The sequence below is a fragment of the Cervus canadensis genome, chromosome 22, assembly GCF_019320065.1.
Source record: "Cervus canadensis isolate Bull #8, Minnesota chromosome 22, ASM1932006v1, whole genome shotgun sequence".
Taxonomy (NCBI): Eukaryota; Metazoa; Chordata; class Mammalia; order Artiodactyla; family Cervidae; genus Cervus; species Cervus canadensis.
Window position 1 is genome coordinate 41746463 of NC_057407.1, and position 18465 is coordinate 41764927.

Below are 18465 nucleotides of genomic sequence, written 5' to 3' on the forward strand. Positions count from 1 at the left end.
GGAGTGTATTTGAACATCTTAGCTATTATCAAAAATGCATTAAAATTTTCTCTGTGGTTTATAACCCCTGAGTCATACAAAACTGCTTTATCCAGAGGGTAAATAAAATTCATTGTTTTATTACTTTACCTGATTTAGGATGCAAAGCATCGCACTGGGCATTGTACATGTGTACAAATTCTTGGTGCCTTTTAATGAGCTGCTGTTTATTTCCATGAACAGATAATCCATGCTGTTTTAGCTTTTTCTTTAAATCTCGATCTGAGAGCAAGTTATATACAGTTTTAGGCAGCGGCTTCCTTTTGTGAACAGAACTGAAAAGGAGAAAAAGAGAGATCACTGAGGGTTACTGTGAATTATCAAATGCTTTTCACGTAAAACAGTAATTTACCTTCTGCTCAGTACCAAGGTGACTGGGAGAATTGTAGAAACATTAGGATAAAAATGGAAAAGAGAAGAAGGATCAAATTTGTGAATCAAGTTGACAGTATTCACATGACAGTGATGCATCTGAGGTGGTGGTGGGACATTCAGACAGAACGGTCTAGGTGGCAGCCAATACGTGGAGAGTCAGGTCTCAGACAGAGATCAGGCCTAAAGATGCAGACTTGGGACTCATGCAGAAGGCTATGGACTAAATGCTATGAGAACGTAGGATCACACTTATATGAAATCATTCAATTCTTCACCTCTTTAAAACATGTTTTCCCTAAAATCTGCCCATGGTTTCCAGGGAAAATCTCCATAAAAAGCTAGCTATCTCAGGTAATTAAGAGTACAAATGCTATCAAGGGTCAAGCTATAGATTTTAGAATATTATCATACACAGCTTTCTTAGAAAAAATTCTGATGCATAGGCAAAACTGCCTTCTTAAGCCCAAGGCAATCAATCATTTTGCAAAAGCACTAGATGAAATAAAAGAAGACCTGTTGGGAGAGTTAGGTTTACTAAACTTATTATGCCGATGAAAGAAAGAATTCAGAGAGTTGATGTGTGCGTAGTACTCTTGTGGGATCATCTTCAAAAGAAGACAACTGAAAACAACAGCAAGAAACACAGCAGTGTTTTCTCTTTTTTTAACTTCCATTAGTTACATTAACAAACACACAGGCATTATAAAAAGTGTATTAGCAGAGGTAACACAGGGAGCCCAGGCTGATGCTCTGTGACAACCCAGAGCGGGGTGGGGGACAGCAGCGAGGCTCAAAAGGGAGGGGATAAATGTATAATTATGGCTGATTCGAGTTATATGGCAGAAACCACTACAACACTGTAAAGCAATTTTTCCTTCAATTAAAAAATAAAAAGAGAAAAGAATAAGTGTATTAGCAAAATCACCACCTGGGGACTTCCCTGGCAGTCCAGTGGCTAAGACTGCTCTCTCAATGCAGGGGGCCTAGGTTTGATTCCTGGCCAGGGAACTAGATCCTGCATGCTGCAACTAAGATCCAGCACAGCCAAATAAAAAATCCGTAAATATATATTTTTTTAAATTGCCACCTGGCTCTTCATTGTATTTTCATGATGAACACAATGATAAGCACTAAGCTGCAATTATAAATATAACAAAGCCCAATCAAATGACTTTCTTCTACACCCTCCAAAAAACCAATTAATAAACATTACTTCTTTCAATGGAATATGCAGAAGTCAAGCATATTAATAACTTGAGAAAATCTGATAGACAGGAACTCCCTGATAAATTTTAATCAATCTAATCTGATTATAACCTAGCTGAGTACGTCACCTGGCTCAATGCTACCGCAATTAGGTGCTTAATAAATATGTATTCAATGTAGACACTACAACTGCAATCATTTTAAATGAAATATCAAAATTTCAGGTAACAATTAAAAGAAACTTGAAAATAATATGCTTATCCAAAAAAAACCACAAGATTTTACAAAGGACTTGCATATACCTAGTGGGCACAAGGCCATGCTGCTCAAACATAAGGCATCTCAGAACCATCTGGAGAGTTTATTAAAAATGCAGTTTTCAATCACTTTGCCACAGCAACTACCAATTCTGACTCAGCTCAGCTCTTAAGTGGAGATCTAAAATCTCTACTAACAAGGTTCCACACGGAAATCTAATACAAATGGTCCAGTGACCATACGAGAGAAAACAGCTGAATACAGACTGAAGACAACCAAACATTTCTCCATTAACCAATACCACCATTTCCCGGCAAGATTAGTTCTTTTATGCTCCATCAATGAAGACTAAAAGTCAGAAATAACTGTTTAATTGCAGAAAACCCTGAAAACCCTCAAGAGATTACATTTTTCTGAAGAGTGTTCTTCTATAATGACAGCCTGCCTACTGGACTCTACGACACTGACCACGGTGATAGTGTAGGTCGCAGTCGCGTCCGGCTCTCTGGGACCCCGTGGACTACAGCGCACCAGGCCCCTCTGGCAGGCAGAAATACTGGAGTCGGGTGTCATGCCCTCTCCAGGACATGTTCCCAGCCCAGAGATCAAACCAGGTCTCCTGCACCGCAGGCATATTCTTTACCGTACTATAGCTGAGTAAAAAATCACACGAGGTAGCAAGTCCTGGAAAACATTTTGAAGGAGTTTATACAAGAATATTGCAAAGGACAATTCATTAAGTCTGTACCTAAAACATGTATTTTATTAAGGATACATGATTAAACTTATGACTGTGAAATTCTAATGGAAAACAATTTGTTCACTGGCATTTACAGTGAAAAGCACCAGCAGAAATCAACAATTTCTGTCAAGAATTTTAAAATATGATGTACACACTGCTGTATTTAAAATGGATAACCAAATAAATAAAAAAATTAAAAAAAATAAAATAAAATGGATAACCAACAAGGACCTACTGTGTAGCACAGGGAACTCTGCTCAGTTGTTATGTAACAACCTAAATGGGAAAAGAATTTGAGAAAGAACAGATACATGTATATACATAACTGAATCACTTTGCTATACACCAGAAACTATCACAACACTGTTAATCAACTATACGCCAATATAAAATAAAAAGTTAAAAAAAATTTTTTAAATATGAAGTCTGATAAATGTTTCCTAAAACATGAAAATGACACTGATCTTTCTTCTACGATTTGGTGAAACAGTAATGCATCTAAGGGTCCTCAAAATCTGAGGACAGCAAAAGGAAAAGTATTCTTTGATTACCTCTGATATGAATCTACAAAGGATGAGTTAAGGGCTGTCATCCACATTAAGAAACGGCCTGTTGGGATGTTGTGGAGAAATATTTTTAAATATCATATACTCTTTTATGTGACCAGAGTCCAAGATCAGGATGTCACTAAAGAGAAAGGTGGTTCAATGTCTCCCTAAGTGTACCTTCACAAATGCGAACTTTGCAAAATGAGTTATGAGAACAAAAAGGTTTTAGGGTTAAAAAAATTTAGGAATTACGGGATTAAACAAAATCCAACACTTATGTTTGATGTAGGAATTCTCAAAGACTTCAACACACTAACTCATATAGTGAATCTTCCTCTAAGAGAGAGAGAGAAACAGAAAACAGTGCTCCTAAATTGTGCTAGAGTAACTGGCAGGATTATAGTAATTCCACAGAGCTCCTCAGAACCACAACTGGAACTTGAACTTAATTATACATGGATGAGTATACCTTTGGATAAACTGATGAGCTAAGTGCGTGAGAAGAAATATGATGGATGCATCTAGAAAAAGGGCAGTCCAAGCAAAATTATCAGTGCTGATTCCCTACTCTTCAAAGAGAAAATGCCCAGCTTCTATATTCCCATCTCATTCTTTAGGGGAAAAAAAATTTCTAAAGAAATTAGAAATTAAAAGATTAATTAGATTAAATGAATTAGAATGAAAGATTCTTCATTAGACCATTAGATTCTCACTGCTTATGGGAAATAATCCTTGTAATGATCCAGTTTCTTTATCCCAAATCTCAACTAGGCAGCCTAAAAATCTATTCTCATCAACAAACTTACCCACTAGGGGTGAGTACTGTGCATGCAAGACCTCACATACATCTGTCGCAGGGAGCTGAGGACTACAGTGGCTATCAGACAGGGACGCAGGGAGAGATGGGGGATGGGGACAGCACAATCCTCCATCTCCACTTTAATGGACAGGGCCAATTTTATCTGTGTTATCTGTTACGGTTCACTGTGCATTTTCACTTGAAAAAAAGGTTCTACTCGGAGGAAAAAGGTTAACTATCATGCTAAAAACACTACAGTCAGAACTGTCAATCGATGCCCCTCACTGTAAATCAATAAAGCGCTGCTGTGCGTTATATGTCAGCTTTTGTAAATCATAACAGCAAGAGTCTGTCCCTCGGAACCTGCATTCACTGCTGATTTACTCATAAAATCTAAGTGACACCATTTTATCTTTAATCACACACACACACACACACACACGCAAAACCCAACAAAGCAGTCCTGCCTCATCAGTATGGTTTCTTGCAAATACTCTTCCAAGTTCTTCCAAACAAACCAGACGTGAGAACCAATCATTCTGTTCATTCCCACCTCCCATTAATTTCTTCCATTTCCTCCCTCTCCTTCCTAGATCTCTGAATTATCACCTATTCCCTCCTTTTTCAGAGGAAAAGCTCTTTCTGCATGTTAAAGACACTTCATTACTGGACTTTTGCCCTCTTGCTCCTTGTATCATCTGCCCTCTCCCCGGAGATAGTATAAAGAAGGAGGCTAAAGGCTTGTATAATTTCCATTCTAAAAAATAAAATCTTCCCTGATCTTGCTCCTTATTCCTTCCCCAAACTTCCATCTCATCTCACGTCTCCCTTCATCATCAGACTCATCTAATTTGTGGCTTCAGCTTCCTTATTATCTTCATTACCACAAATTCTATAACACCTTGCAATGTAACTCTGACTAAAATTTGATTCTTAACTTACATGTGTAACAATATTGATCAAGTTTAATAACCTATTTTGATATATATATATATTTGATATATATTTTGATAATAAGGGAGACAAAGTAGCATGAAATTATCTCACTTGGCTAGTTGGCAGGGGACATACACATAGACATAGGCACACACACACACATACACACACAAACTATATTTCACACATTCCCTTTTGAATCTGCCCCACAGACAAAGTATACAACTTCAAGTTTATACATATGCAATCACCAGAGAAAATCACTGCCTTCAAAATGCAAGCCTACTGGTTGCATCCTTCCAGGAAAAAATGGATATTAAAGAAAGAGCATCTCATTTTCATTCACCAATGCTTAACAGAGCCTGGTACATGGTTATGTGCTTAATAAGTATTTGTTGAATGAATAAATGATTCTGTATTTTCTGGGAAAAAAAAAACAACCCTTCTGTACTATTTAATGTCATGTGTATACAGTATATCATGTGTATATAGTAATTATTCAGAATTTTTGAAAAAGCTAGATTTTACTAATTTAAACTTCTAAGATTCCTAAGAACCAAAAAAAGATCTGATGCGTTCTATATTCAGAGTCTAGCCTTGCTTTCTTGGGCCAAGGGCTTTATGGTAGTTCTAAAATTCCAAAAGAAGAAAAAAAGCCTAAAAAGAACTGAATTTTAAATCAAATTTCTTATTAAGTCAAATTTGATTAGCATATAGTAAAGTTAATTATATTTGGCAAGGAAAGAGAATGGACAGTCGGCTAACATTTTTAAAAGCACAAGCTAAAGTGGCTAAAGTGGCTCAACAATTATGCTTCACTTTCTTACCTTCTGAGGCTTTCTTTCTTCTCCTCACGTGATAAACAGCTGTCTAAGTGCTTATTAATGTGATTTTCTGGAATATTAACCCCACAAACAGGACAATCCACTGTATTTTTCAAAAAGAGAAAAAGATTTTATTATTTGTAGAAAGAGTAAAAATAATACAACCAGGTATCTTTCAACAAACATTAAAGAATGAAATCCAACCTTAACATGCACTTAGAAAAGCAGAAGAGAAAAAGGACATCTCAGGGCAGCAGGAGTGGAACAGACTGCTTACTGGGCAAGGGCTACACTGTGGAAAATCACATAATCAGAATCCTGGCCTCGAAGAAGAGATTTCAAAGTCGTCTGGAATTAGTTTTATTAGAAAGTGCTTTAGTTAAATCTTTTCTACCCAGGCATGACCAAGCTATAAAACTAATCTTGAGTTTATACCAAGTCTTGGGAACCACTCATGTGTAGCACTGAAGCAGTCATAACAACCTGAGTAAGATAAAAATATTTGCCAGGGGAACAGAGTGGGGAAGGGTATGTAGAAACATGAATCGGTTGGACCAACTACGTTCAAATTATTAAGGACTACAAATTCGTTCATTTAGCTCTCATTTGTAATGAAAGGCATACCTCATTTTATTGTACTTCACTTTATTGCACTTTGCAGATACTGCATTTTTAAAATTTTTTAACAAATTAAAGATTTGTGGCAACCCTGCATTGCCAGATGATGGTCAGCATTTTTTTTCAATTGAAGCACAGTTGGTTTGCAGTGTTGTCAGTTTCTGGTATACAGCACAGTGATTGAGGGGTATCAGTTGTGTTCAGTTGTGTGATACACACACACACATACTCATTTTAATGTTACTTTCCATTATGGTTTGTTACAGGATATTGAATATAGTTCCCTGTGCAATATAGTAGGACTTTGTTCTTTATCTTTTTTATATTTAATAGTTCGTATCTACTAATCCCAAACTCCTAATTTATCGCTACCTCACTCCCTTCACCCTTTGGTAACCATGTTTGCTTTCTACATCTGTGAGTCTTGGAAATAAGTTCACTTGTGTCATATTTTAGATTCTACATATAAACTATATTATAGGGCATTTGTCTTTCTTGTTCTGATGTACTTGACTTAGTATGATAATCTCTAGGTCCAATCATGTTGCTGCAAATGACATTATTTCATTCTTTTTTATGGCTGTGTAATATTCCATTGCATACATGTACTATATCTTCCTTATCGATTTATCTGTCAATGGACATTTAAGTTGCTTCCATGTCTTCCATGTTCATGGTTATTATGAATAGTGCTGATATGAACATAGGGGTGCATGTACATTTTTGAGTAAGAGTGTTCTCTAGATATATGTCCAGGAGTAGGATTCCTGGATCATATGACAACTCTTTATTTTTTGTTTAAGGAAACTCCATACTGTTTTCCATAACAGTTGCACCAATTTACTCCCCACAAACAGTGTAGGAGGGTTCACTTTTCTACACACGCTTTCCACCATTTGTTATTTGTAGACTTTTTAATGATGGCCATTCTGATTGGTGTGAGGTGGTACCTCATCCTAGTTTTGATTTCTATTTCTCTAATAATCAGCCTAGAATCCTAAGTCCTAAAAGACAATGCTATTAAAGTGCTGCACTCAATATGCCAGAAAATTTGGAAAACTCAGCAGTGGCCACAGGACTGGAAAAGGTCTGTTTTCATTCCAATCCCAAAGAAAGGCAATGCCAAAGAATGCTCAAACTACTGCACAATTGCACTCATCTTACACACTAGCAAAGTAATGCTGAAAATTCTCCGAGCCAGCCTTCATCAGTATGTGAACCATGAATTTCCAGATGTTCAAGCTGGATTTAGAAAAGGCAGAGGACCCAGAGATCAAATTGCCAACATCCGCTGGATCATTGAAAAAGCAAGACAAGACCAGAAAAATATCTACTTCTGCTTTATTAACTACACCAAAGCCTTTGACTGCATGGATCACAACAAACTGTGAAAAATTCTGAAAGAGTTGCGAATACCAGACCAACTGACCTGCCTCCTGAGAAATCTGTATGCAGGTCAAGAAGCAACAGTTAGAACTGGACATGGAACAGCAGACTGGTTCCAAATCAGGAAAGGAGTACATCAAGGCTGTATATTACCACCCTGATTATTTAACTTATATGCAGAGTACATCATAAGAAACGCTGGACAGGATGAAGCACAAGCTGGAATCAAGACTGCCAGGAGAAATATCAATAACCTCAGATAAACAAATGACACCACACTTACAGCAGAAAGCAAAGAAAAGCTAAAGAGCCTTTTGATGAAACTGAAAAAGGAGAGTGAAAAAGTTGCCTTAAAACTCAACATTAAAAAAACTAAGATCATGGCATCCCATCCCATCACTTCATGGCAAATAGATGGGGAAACAATGGAAACAGTGAGAGACTTTATTTTCTTGGGCTCCAAAATCACTGCAGATGGTGACTGCAGCCATGAAATTAAAAGATGTTTGCTCCTTGGAAGAAAAATTATGACCAACCTAGACAGCATATTAAAAAAGCAAAGACATTACTTTGTCAACAAAGGTCTGTAGAGTCAAAGCTATCGTTTTCCCAGCAGTCATATATGGATGTGAGAGTTGGACCATGAAGAAAGCTGAGTGCCAAAGAATTGATTCTTTTGAACTATGGTGTTGGAGAAGACTCTTGAGAGCCCCTTGGACTCCCAAGGAGATCCAACCAGTCCATCCTAAAGGAAATCAGTCTTAAATATGCATTGGAAGGACTGATGCTGAAGCTGAAACTCCAATACTCTGGCCACCTGATGTGAAGAACTGACTCATTAGAAAAGACCCTGATGCTGGGAAAGATTGAAGGCAGGAAGAGAAGGGGACGACAAAGGATGAGATGGTTGGATGGCATCACTGACTCAATGGACATGAATCTGAGCAAGCTCTGGGAGTTGGTGATAGACAGGGAAGCCTGGCGTGCTGCAGTCCATGGGGTCCCAAAGAGTTGGACACGACTGAGTGACTGAACTGAACTGAGTGATCAGCCATTTTGAACATCTTTTTCACGTGCCTATTGGCCATCTGTATGTCTTCAGGGAAATGTCTATTTAGCGCTTCTGCCCATTTATTGTGGAGAAAGCAATGGCACCCCACTCCAGTACTCTTGCCTGGAAAATCCCATGGACAGAGGAGCCTGGTAGACTGCAGTCCACGAGGTCACTAAGAGTCGGACACAACTGAGCGGCTTCACTTTCACTTTTCACTTTCATGCACTGGAGAAGGAAATGGCAACCCATTCCAGTGTTCTTGCCTGGAGAATCCCAGGGACGGGGGAGCCTGGTGGGCTGCCGTCTATGGGGTTGCACAGAGTCGGACGCGACGGGAGTGACTTAGCAGCAGCAGCAGCCCATTTAGTGATCCAGTTGTTTGTTTTTTGTAATTGAGTTTTATGAGCAGTTTGTAGATGTTGGAAATTAAGCTCTTATTGGTTGCATCACCCGGAAATATTTTCTCCTAGTCTGTAGGCTGTCTGTCTGCTTTGTTTATGGTTTCCCTTGCTGTGCAAAAGCTCATAAGTTTGATTAGTCCCATTTGTTTATCTTTGCTTTTATTTCTACTGCCTTGGGAGACTGACTTAAGAAAACCAGTACATTTTACCTACGTTCTCTTCTAGGAGTTTTATGGTGTTGTGTTTCATATTTAAGCCTTCAAAACATTTTGAAATTACTCTTGTGTACAGTGTAAGGGTGTGTTCTAATTTCACTGATTTACATGTGGCTGTCCAGCTATCCCAACACTACTTGCTGAAGAGACTGTCTTTTCTCCTACTCTTGCCTTCTTTGGTGAAGAGTGAGATGGTCAGCATTTTTAAGCAATAAAGCATTTTTTAATTAGGGTGTGTACATTTTTTTTTTAGACATAATGCTACTGCATACATAACAAACTATAGCATAAAAATAACATTTATACACACTGGGAAACAAGAAAGTTCAAATGACTCACTTTACTGTGCTATCTGTCCTACTGCAGCACCGAACCCACAATTTCTCCAAGGTGCGCCTGTATAAGTGTAGCATTAAAAAGCAGAAACACAATCATTCTGAAACTGATACAGTTCCAGGGACCTTTGGAGGTGCCTCAAGGCCTAGAGACCACCATGGATGGGGGAGGTGAGGCCCTCCATCTCCACTTTAATGGAGCAAAGCAAATTTTATCTACTTTACATGCTATGGGTTCATTGCAAAATTTCAGGTTCTGCTCAGGGAAAAATGTTATCCGCTTAAAAACAGTACAATAAAAACTGTCACTTGATCAAAAACTGACCAAAGATAAGATATGCTAGGAAATACAAGAGAAAAATTCACATATCTATATGAAATGCAAACACGCAAGTAATAACGAACTAATTCCAACCTAAGTTTAGTAACCACTAATGGCCCTGCACTACGTGTGGTGTGGGGCATACCAAAGATGTCTAAGATAGAGTTTCTGCCTAAAAGGTGTTCTGAAATTCACTGGCAACAAGATATGGAAACAAGAGGTTGAACAAGTTGACCTAGTCATCAAAAAGCTAAGCAAACTATCCAGAAAACAAGTGCTGCCACGCTTTAGTGATGTGAGAGACCGATACTATACAACATAACTGAAGAATGGTTAGACCTAGATAGAGCCTGGAAAGGTGGAATGGGGTTGGCGACATGTTCAGTTAAGGCTCAGGTAACAAAGATTTCAGGCTTTTGGGGGCCAGATGGCCTCTGTCACAATCAACAAACTAAGTCATTAAGATGAAAGCAGCCGTGGACGACAGGTGAACAAATGGGCATGGTTGTGTTCCAGTGAGGCCGTGTTTATAAAAACAGGTGACAGGCTATAGGTTTTTAATCCCTGAGCGTTTTCAAGGAATAAAGGGGAGAAAGCTTGGCTAGAGCAGAAGGATTTTTGAGAGGGAGAGATGAGAAACAAGGATGGACAGGTAGGGTAGCAGTCAAACTGTCCAAGGCTGTAAATGCCCGTCAAAACAGCTTGGAAGTATTCAAATGATGATATAATAAGATAGAAAGAGCTCTTCAATATTAAACTGGAGCTGACATGAAGGATGAGGGGGAGAAGAAAAACTGAAAAACAGAAAGTTATGCCATATGTGAACCATAAACTAACTAAAAATGCTTAGTTTTTCCTGCCATCAGCCTGAATTCCTATTCTATGAGGAGAAAGAGAACGTATTTGGAAGCACTGCCTCCATCCACATGCGAGGCTGTTACGAGGTAAGAGCTGGTCTACCCTTTCCCATCCTTTCCCCGCAAAAATCCTCCTTATTTATTATGTCATGTGGGATGAGAAGGCTTCCACTAAGAAAACAAAACACGTGAAGATAATTTCCTACCTTTAGTAACTTGTTTCAAGGCTGATGTAGAGGGTGTCTCAGGAACACAATCCTCTGAGGAACCTGGAGCTGACTTTTCTGCAGAAGGTATCCCTCTGGTCTTCGCAGGAGAGCTCAGCTTTTTCTGAGGGCTGGATTTGCTTTCATTCTCTTTTATCAACAACTCTGATGCAGAACCACCAGTTTCTCTGATCAAGAAATTCTCCATTAACTTGCTTCCTTGTTTTAATGAATGTCTGAAGGCTACAGCGGTGTGTGTTTTGATAGCCAGATTCTTTGAAGAGGAAGAAGCAGCAGATGTGGGTGATGACTCTAAGGCAAACTGCAACAGATGATTCCTTGAAGCACAGAAAACACAAAAGATAATAAAGATGTCAGCTTACATATACACAACTGACATAAGCTGTTTTCTCAAGTAACTTTTGTTTCTGTGAAATACAGAACTTACTGCACAATGGCAACCAGTGTTTCTTCTAGAATAAAATACAAAGCAATAAATCTGACTTTAAAAGCAGCTAATCTGTCTATAAAAGATAACAAAGGGACCTGAGATTCTGGCCATGGAGAATAGCTTATATGAGACTTACTCTCCAACCACAAATAACTTTAAAATCTCAACAAAACATACAAAACCATTTATAAGCATGATCTATAATCAACACAAGGCAACTATCCCTGAGACAGAAGGGAAACCTGAGGTGATCCAACATTTCCACAAGAATCTCCCATGGAAGCGTGCTCTGGGAGTGGGGCATTAAAGTCAACAGGGACCAGTGATCTTTCTGGGTAGAGAGAACAGAGATTAGAGCTCTGGGCAAAGGCTGCGAGGACTGGAGGCACAGGGCGCTGAGCAGGGAGTAGCCACAAACACCCTAAAAATCTGCTGAGAAATGCTCCTCAATGACTGGTCATCTCCGGGGCTGCAGAGGCCTAAGACAAAGTCACAGAACACTGGACAGGAAGCAGATGTCGTGAAGCTGAGATTCTAAAGGTCGGTGCAGGGAAACTGTTGGAACATGAGCCTGGCCAAAGTTGAGAGGCTCTAGTAAAGATTCTAGACACTCAGCTGAAACCCCACAAAGGCTACACCTTAAGAAGGATCCTCCTCTAGAAAAAGAAACAAAAGTGAAGCAGAGCAAATCTAACAGAAATCAAACCAGGCCTTGACGGAATAAGTGAGGAGCTAGGAATTTAACTGCCTGTCAGAACAAAATTCAACATCTTTCAAAGGAAGACAATTCACAGCCTCTATAACATTTCATTCATAATATTCAACACACATTTAAAAATCACTAGGCATGCAAAGAAGACATTAGCCACTAATCAAGAGACAAAAAAGTCATTAGAAGCAGATCCAGAAGTGATCTGAGTAGCATTAGAAGAATTTCAAAAGAACTATGACCAATATGTTAACGAAAAAAGAAAAAATAGACAAATAAATAAAATAGTGTATACTTAAGAGGGAATTAAAATCCATCCCCAAAGGATAAACAAAGAAAATGAAATCTAGGCAAAACATAACCAAACTACTGAAAAAAATACAGAGAAAATCTTTTTTTCATTTATTTTTATTAGTTGGAGGCTAATTACTTTACAATATTGTAGTGGTTTTTGTCATACATTGACATGAATCAGCCATGGACAGAGAAAATCTTTTAAACAACCAGAGAAAAATAAGATATACTACCTCTAAGGCACAGTTCCTCAACCTTGGCATTACCAACACTGAGTCAAATAATATTTTGCTGTAGAGACTGTTCTGTGCCTTACAGAAACGTCAACAGCATAACACCCCTAACCTCACACTAGGACAACCAAAACATGTTGGTTTACCTCCTTCTTGGAGAAGGAGGTAAAGAAAGCAAAATCACTCCCACTTAAGAACAATGGCTCTAAGGAAATAACAGTAAGAAATATCACTGACCTGTCAACAAAGACTATAGAAGAAAGAAGATAACAGAATGACATCTTAAAAGTACAGGTAAAAAAACAAACTGAATCCTATTCCTATTGAAAATATTCTTCCAGAATGAATGCAAAATACATTCTCAAGCAAACAAAAACTATAAGAATTCTTCATCAGCAGACAAGAAATACTGTAATAACTATTCTTGAGCGTAGAGAAAATGATTATAGATAGAAGCATATAAAGTGTCAACAAGAATCAACAACCCCAGAAAAAGAAAGTATGTGGCTAAATACAGCAGTATTGACATCCCTAGCAATGTCTTAGGGAATTTATAACATATGTGGAAGTAAAATAACTCAAAACAGTAAAAAAGAGGAATTAAATAATGCAAAAATATTACTGTAACCAATTAAATACAATGATACATACTCTAACTGAAAGACAAAACTTGTCAGACTAGATTAAAAAATAAAATAAAATGCAACTATATGCTGTTTAAAAGAAGCCATTTTATAAAGATGCAGAAAGATTAGGGGAAAAAGGATGAGAAAAGACATACCACGTAAATAAATACAAACCAAAAGAAAGTCAATGTGACAACACTAACAACAGACAAAACAGATCTTAAGGCAAAAGCATTGAGAAATTGGTGCATCTCACTTTGACAAAATGATAAATTTAATTAGAAGCCATAAAATTATAAACTTTATTCATTTCATAGCATAGTTTCAAATGTATAAAGCAAAAATGGACAGAACTAAAAACAGATAAAGCCAGTTCACAATAATCGTTGGTTTAAAAAAAAGTGAATATGCATTTAAACACACCACTCGAACAAAGCAGATAAGAATCAGTAAGAATACAGAAGATCTGAACCAATCCAATTAACCAAATTGATACAATTAACAAATTAAAAACATCACATCTCACCAATGGAGAATATACAATATTTTCAAGTATACATGGCATATTCATTAGCACAGACCATGTTCTGGGCCATAAAGTAGGAAATGTCTCAAGAAATTTACAAGGAAGGAAATAATTCAGTATATCTTCTGTGACCACTGTGAATTCACATGAAACTCAATAATGGAAAAATAACTAGAAAATCTCCAAATGTTAAGAAATGAAGCACCACACTTCTAAATAATTCCCTAAGTCAAACAACAATGAAGATCAGAAAATATTCTGAATTGAACAACAGCTCTGGGGTTCACCAAAACAGTTCATTAGTGAACAATTTATAAGTTAATAGAAAAACTGAAAATCAATGTCCTAAATTTCCAATATAAAAGGTTAGGAAATTAACATCAAATTACACCCAAAGAAGATAGTAATAACAGATAATAGTGAAAAAGTAAACATACAAAAGAAAATTAGTAAAGCCAAGAGCTGGTTCTGTGAAAAAAATGAACAAAATCAGGAAAGCCCTACCAAGAATAAGCAAGAAAGATGAGTGAAAATACAAAACACAGAAAGAGGTAAAAGGAGATATCACTAAAATCCTCACAGAAATTCAAAGATAATAAGAGGATATTATAGATACTTTATACCAATAAAGTTATAATTTTAGATGAAATGGACAAATTCTTTGAAAAAACCTACTCAACAAAGCCAACAAAGGAAAAACAGAAACTTGAAGAGTAGTAGTATATATTAAAGAGATTCAGATGTAATTAAAAACTTTCCTACAAAGAAAATACATCTTTGTGAGGAAACAGAAATAAAGTAAAAATAAAGAACGGCAATCGTTACAAGGCTTTCTCTTCTAGGATCTGGGTTTGGTTCAAAGAAGGTTCTCAGAAAAGCTTTCATCTCACTATAACAAAGTAAAAGGCACACTATTCAATTGCTGGATAAAGCTGTCATTGATAAATCAGTTTCAAGCTACTACCAGGGTACACCTTTCAGCAAAGTGTCTATCCTAGAGAGAACTCCTTTTCATTTTTATTCACAATTCAGATGCATCTTCCTCTTCCAATTTGCTCTCTTACTTCAACACATGCCAAAAAGGAACGTGGCAGAGAGTGGCACCATGGCAATAATAACGTTGTGCCTCATGTTAAAGTCAATATTCATTAACTTTTCCATGTTCCTGCTAATTTCAGCAGTGGAAATATCATAGAATAGAGCAGTTTCTATCCTTATGAATCTTACACCATGGTAAAGGAACAGAGAATAGACACTCTTAACATCGGTAAAAAGTACTATGTGGGGGAGGAAGCGAACAATGAGGAGGGGGCGGTACTCTTTACAGGATGGTCACCAATCTCACTGAGAAGATGCCTATGGAAAACAGAGTCCAAAGAAAGTGGAGAATTAAACGATGTGAACATCTAGGGAAACACTGTTTCACTTTGTAAGTACAAAGTCTGTAAGATCAGAGTGTGATTAGCAGGTTTGAGAAGCAGAGAGAGGTCACTGTGACTGGAGCAGAATGACCCAAGGAGAAGAAGCAGGTGAATAAGTCAGGGAGCCTGCTCAGCAGGGCTGGGAGGACTCAGAGACAAACAGCGGTTTCCCTCCAGTGAGACAGGAAACCACCTCTGAACAACATGCAGTATGACCTACTTTTTATTTTCAAGGATCACTTAGGTTGCTGCCCTTGTCAGATTCCGCAGGGACAGCAAAGATAGAGCCAATGGGATTTACTTATGGAACAACAGAGTGAGTGCGAAAGAGAGAGGGCAAAATGACTTTAAGGTTTTTGGCCTGAGCAAATGAAAGGAGGGAGCTGCCATTTACTAAGTAAAGAAAGACCGCAGAGCAGCAGATTGGGAGTGGGGTTTGAGGGGGGGACAGCAGAGGGAACCAGAGTTTAGTTTTGGTTTTAAGAGGTCCAAGCAGAGGTAATTGAGACAAGCAGTTGGATACATGAGGCTGATATCTTGGAAAGAGATCTAGCTGAGAAGCCATTCATTGCTTCCAGCCATAAATCTGGAAGCCATGAATGTAATAATTGGTATTTATAACCATGAGACTGTTTATGGCAATTTACATAACTTAAAAATGAGCTGTGTGAAAATATTAATTACAAAACTGACACTTAAAGTTGAATTGCTAATCTTTCCTTCAATTTCCATCACTCCTATATATTAAATTGAGTTGGCATTACAACACCTCACAGCATTCATCACAGACATTCAAACTGGATGAACTGGACTTTCAAAATAATTGTGACTCAATAAAATATAGGAAAATCGTGCCCGTTAGTTGACTAGACAATAACTTCACCTTTTCAAAATGTGGCTAAGAATCAAAAGTGAAAACAGGTCTCTGGGTAAACATGGGCAGTCATAAAACCCATGCAATCAAGTCCATGAACTTTGGTAACTAGTCAAAGTCCCTGCCAATACTTGTTACAACCCAGGACATGCAACCTGGGACCATTTGGTTAAACAGGCAGAGGCCCACCAAGCACAAGTTCTCATCAGCTCCACAGGGCATGCCCATACATGTATCAGAGCAACACAATATCAGTACATAAAATATATAGGGTAGTAATGATAGGAACATTTTCTTAGGTTCCTCTGTTCCAGATACAGTACTACGCTGGGTATCTTTTAATATATCTCTTCATGTCTAATCCTTACAGCAATTCCTCAAAGTGTCCACAATATTATTCCCGTCTTTCAATGTGGAAAAGAAGCTAAAAAGGATTAATATCTTGATCGCACTCGTATCAAAACCAGTAGGGTCTGAAGTCTGTGCAACCATCACAATATTGTAATTATCCTCCAGTTAAAAATAAAATTAAAAAAAAAAATCAAGTAGGGTCAAGATGGAAACCTAGTTCTGCCTGAACCCAAACCTAGTCTGCTTTAAACTATGCTATAAGGGAAGGTGAAATTATATTCTACATCCTCTTTGTTTAAATTTTTAAACTTGAAATAAGCACCTGGAGAAAAATTCATACCTCATCAATGTATAAACCAAAGCAATAAATGATGCTCTACATGCTGAAGCTATAAAAATTATAATACACATGCAAACTGGCTGCTATGCAAAAATACAAAAACAACATTTTCTTACTTAGGTCAAGAATCAAGTTCCACTTAGACAACAACATTCTAAATAAATTTCCAAATAAATACATTCTAAATCTGTATTTAAAAATCTAATAAATATATTCTAAATGTTATATATAAACACAACAGTTTCTTAAGAACATTATTTTAAGTAAAACTGAGGAGGGGGGTGGACAAACTTGTTCCTTGAAAATAAAAGGTGAAAGAAGAAAATATAAGATCTGCACGTCAGCCCTGTTCCCAAAAACCTCTGGAATTATTTCCAATACTCTTTTGGTATTTGGTTTAGAAGATTACATTTTAAAAAATCATAATATCATAAAATGGCAATGACAGATGGGAAACAGAGGACGAAATAAAATTAACAAACTATAAATATCTTATACTTTATTCATAAAATTAAACTTCCTCCCTCACTGATCTTAATCCAGATTTCAAAAAAGTAATGAAACTGAATAGCTTGAATTTTATCTCTATTAATTTTGCAAATGAAGTACCACAGCACTTTAGATATGACAAATATCCAAGAAATGTTCACCATGAGGCAATTCCAAGGCAGACGGAGAAGCAAATTATCAAATCCATCCCAAATCTACAGACAAGGCTTCCTACCTCACCAAACCCACTATAAAGAATACTTAAATACCCTGTTTCTTCGGGGAGGAGAGAAGAGACTGCAATCATTCCAAGGCTTCCCTTTAAGTTACCAAAGGATCTATGAACCCAAAGATACTGATAACTTCTCTTCAACAAACAGATGCTGTTCTTTGTAACACTCCTTGTTTCCTAGCAGGCAGGTTGTTAAGCTTTCAATACCAGCTGGGGAAAAAAAGCAGCCATGAGATACAGTTTTACCATGTCAGAGAAAAGCAGAGAGTCCATCAGTTCTTTTTTTTTTTTTAATCCCCAATCAGTTCCTTTCTAAATATACAGCTCCATCTTTTCTCATGGACTTCAAAATCTAACTGATGAAGGACTTTGAAATAAGAAAAAGCAGGACTTCCTGGATGGCTCAGTGGTAAAGAATCTGACTGCCAACGCAGGAGACATGAGTTCAGTTCTTGGTCCAGGAAGATCCCACATGCTGTGGAGCAACTAAGCCCATGCACCACAACTAGTAAACCTGTGCTCTAGAGTCCCGGAACTGCAATTATTAAGCTCATGTGCCACAAATGTTAAAGGCTCCACAACAAGAGAAGCCATCACGATGAGAAGCCCCGCACTGCACCTAGAGAGCAGCCCCCACTCATCACAACCAGAGAAAGCCTGTGCAGCAACGAAGACCCAGCACAGCTAAAGATAAATAAATAAAAAGGAGAAAAGCTATCACTTTAATTATGAGCATCAGAGACTCTCAGAGTGTCTTAATCTAGCAAAGTATACCACCTTCTCATGACTTTGCTTAAG

The 18465-nt window shown here is 37.6% G+C and overlaps 1 protein-coding gene across 2 annotated transcripts in view; it reads right to left on the minus strand.

Annotated features, from left to right (window-relative positions):
- RAD18 (RAD18 E3 ubiquitin protein ligase) overlaps positions 1-18465 on the minus strand; it is a 97480-nt gene that overhangs the window by 66196 nt on the left and 12819 nt on the right. For both annotated transcript variants that reach the window (XM_043442113.1, XM_043442112.1), the window contains exons 5-7: positions 11122-11459; positions 5731-5830; positions 130-314 (exon numbers count right to left, since the gene is read on the minus strand). In XM_043442113.1, the coding sequence (XP_043298048.1) occupies positions 130-314; positions 5731-5830; positions 11122-11459 (623 nt within the window). The remainder of the gene's footprint in view (positions 1-129; positions 315-5730; positions 5831-11121; positions 11460-18465) is intronic.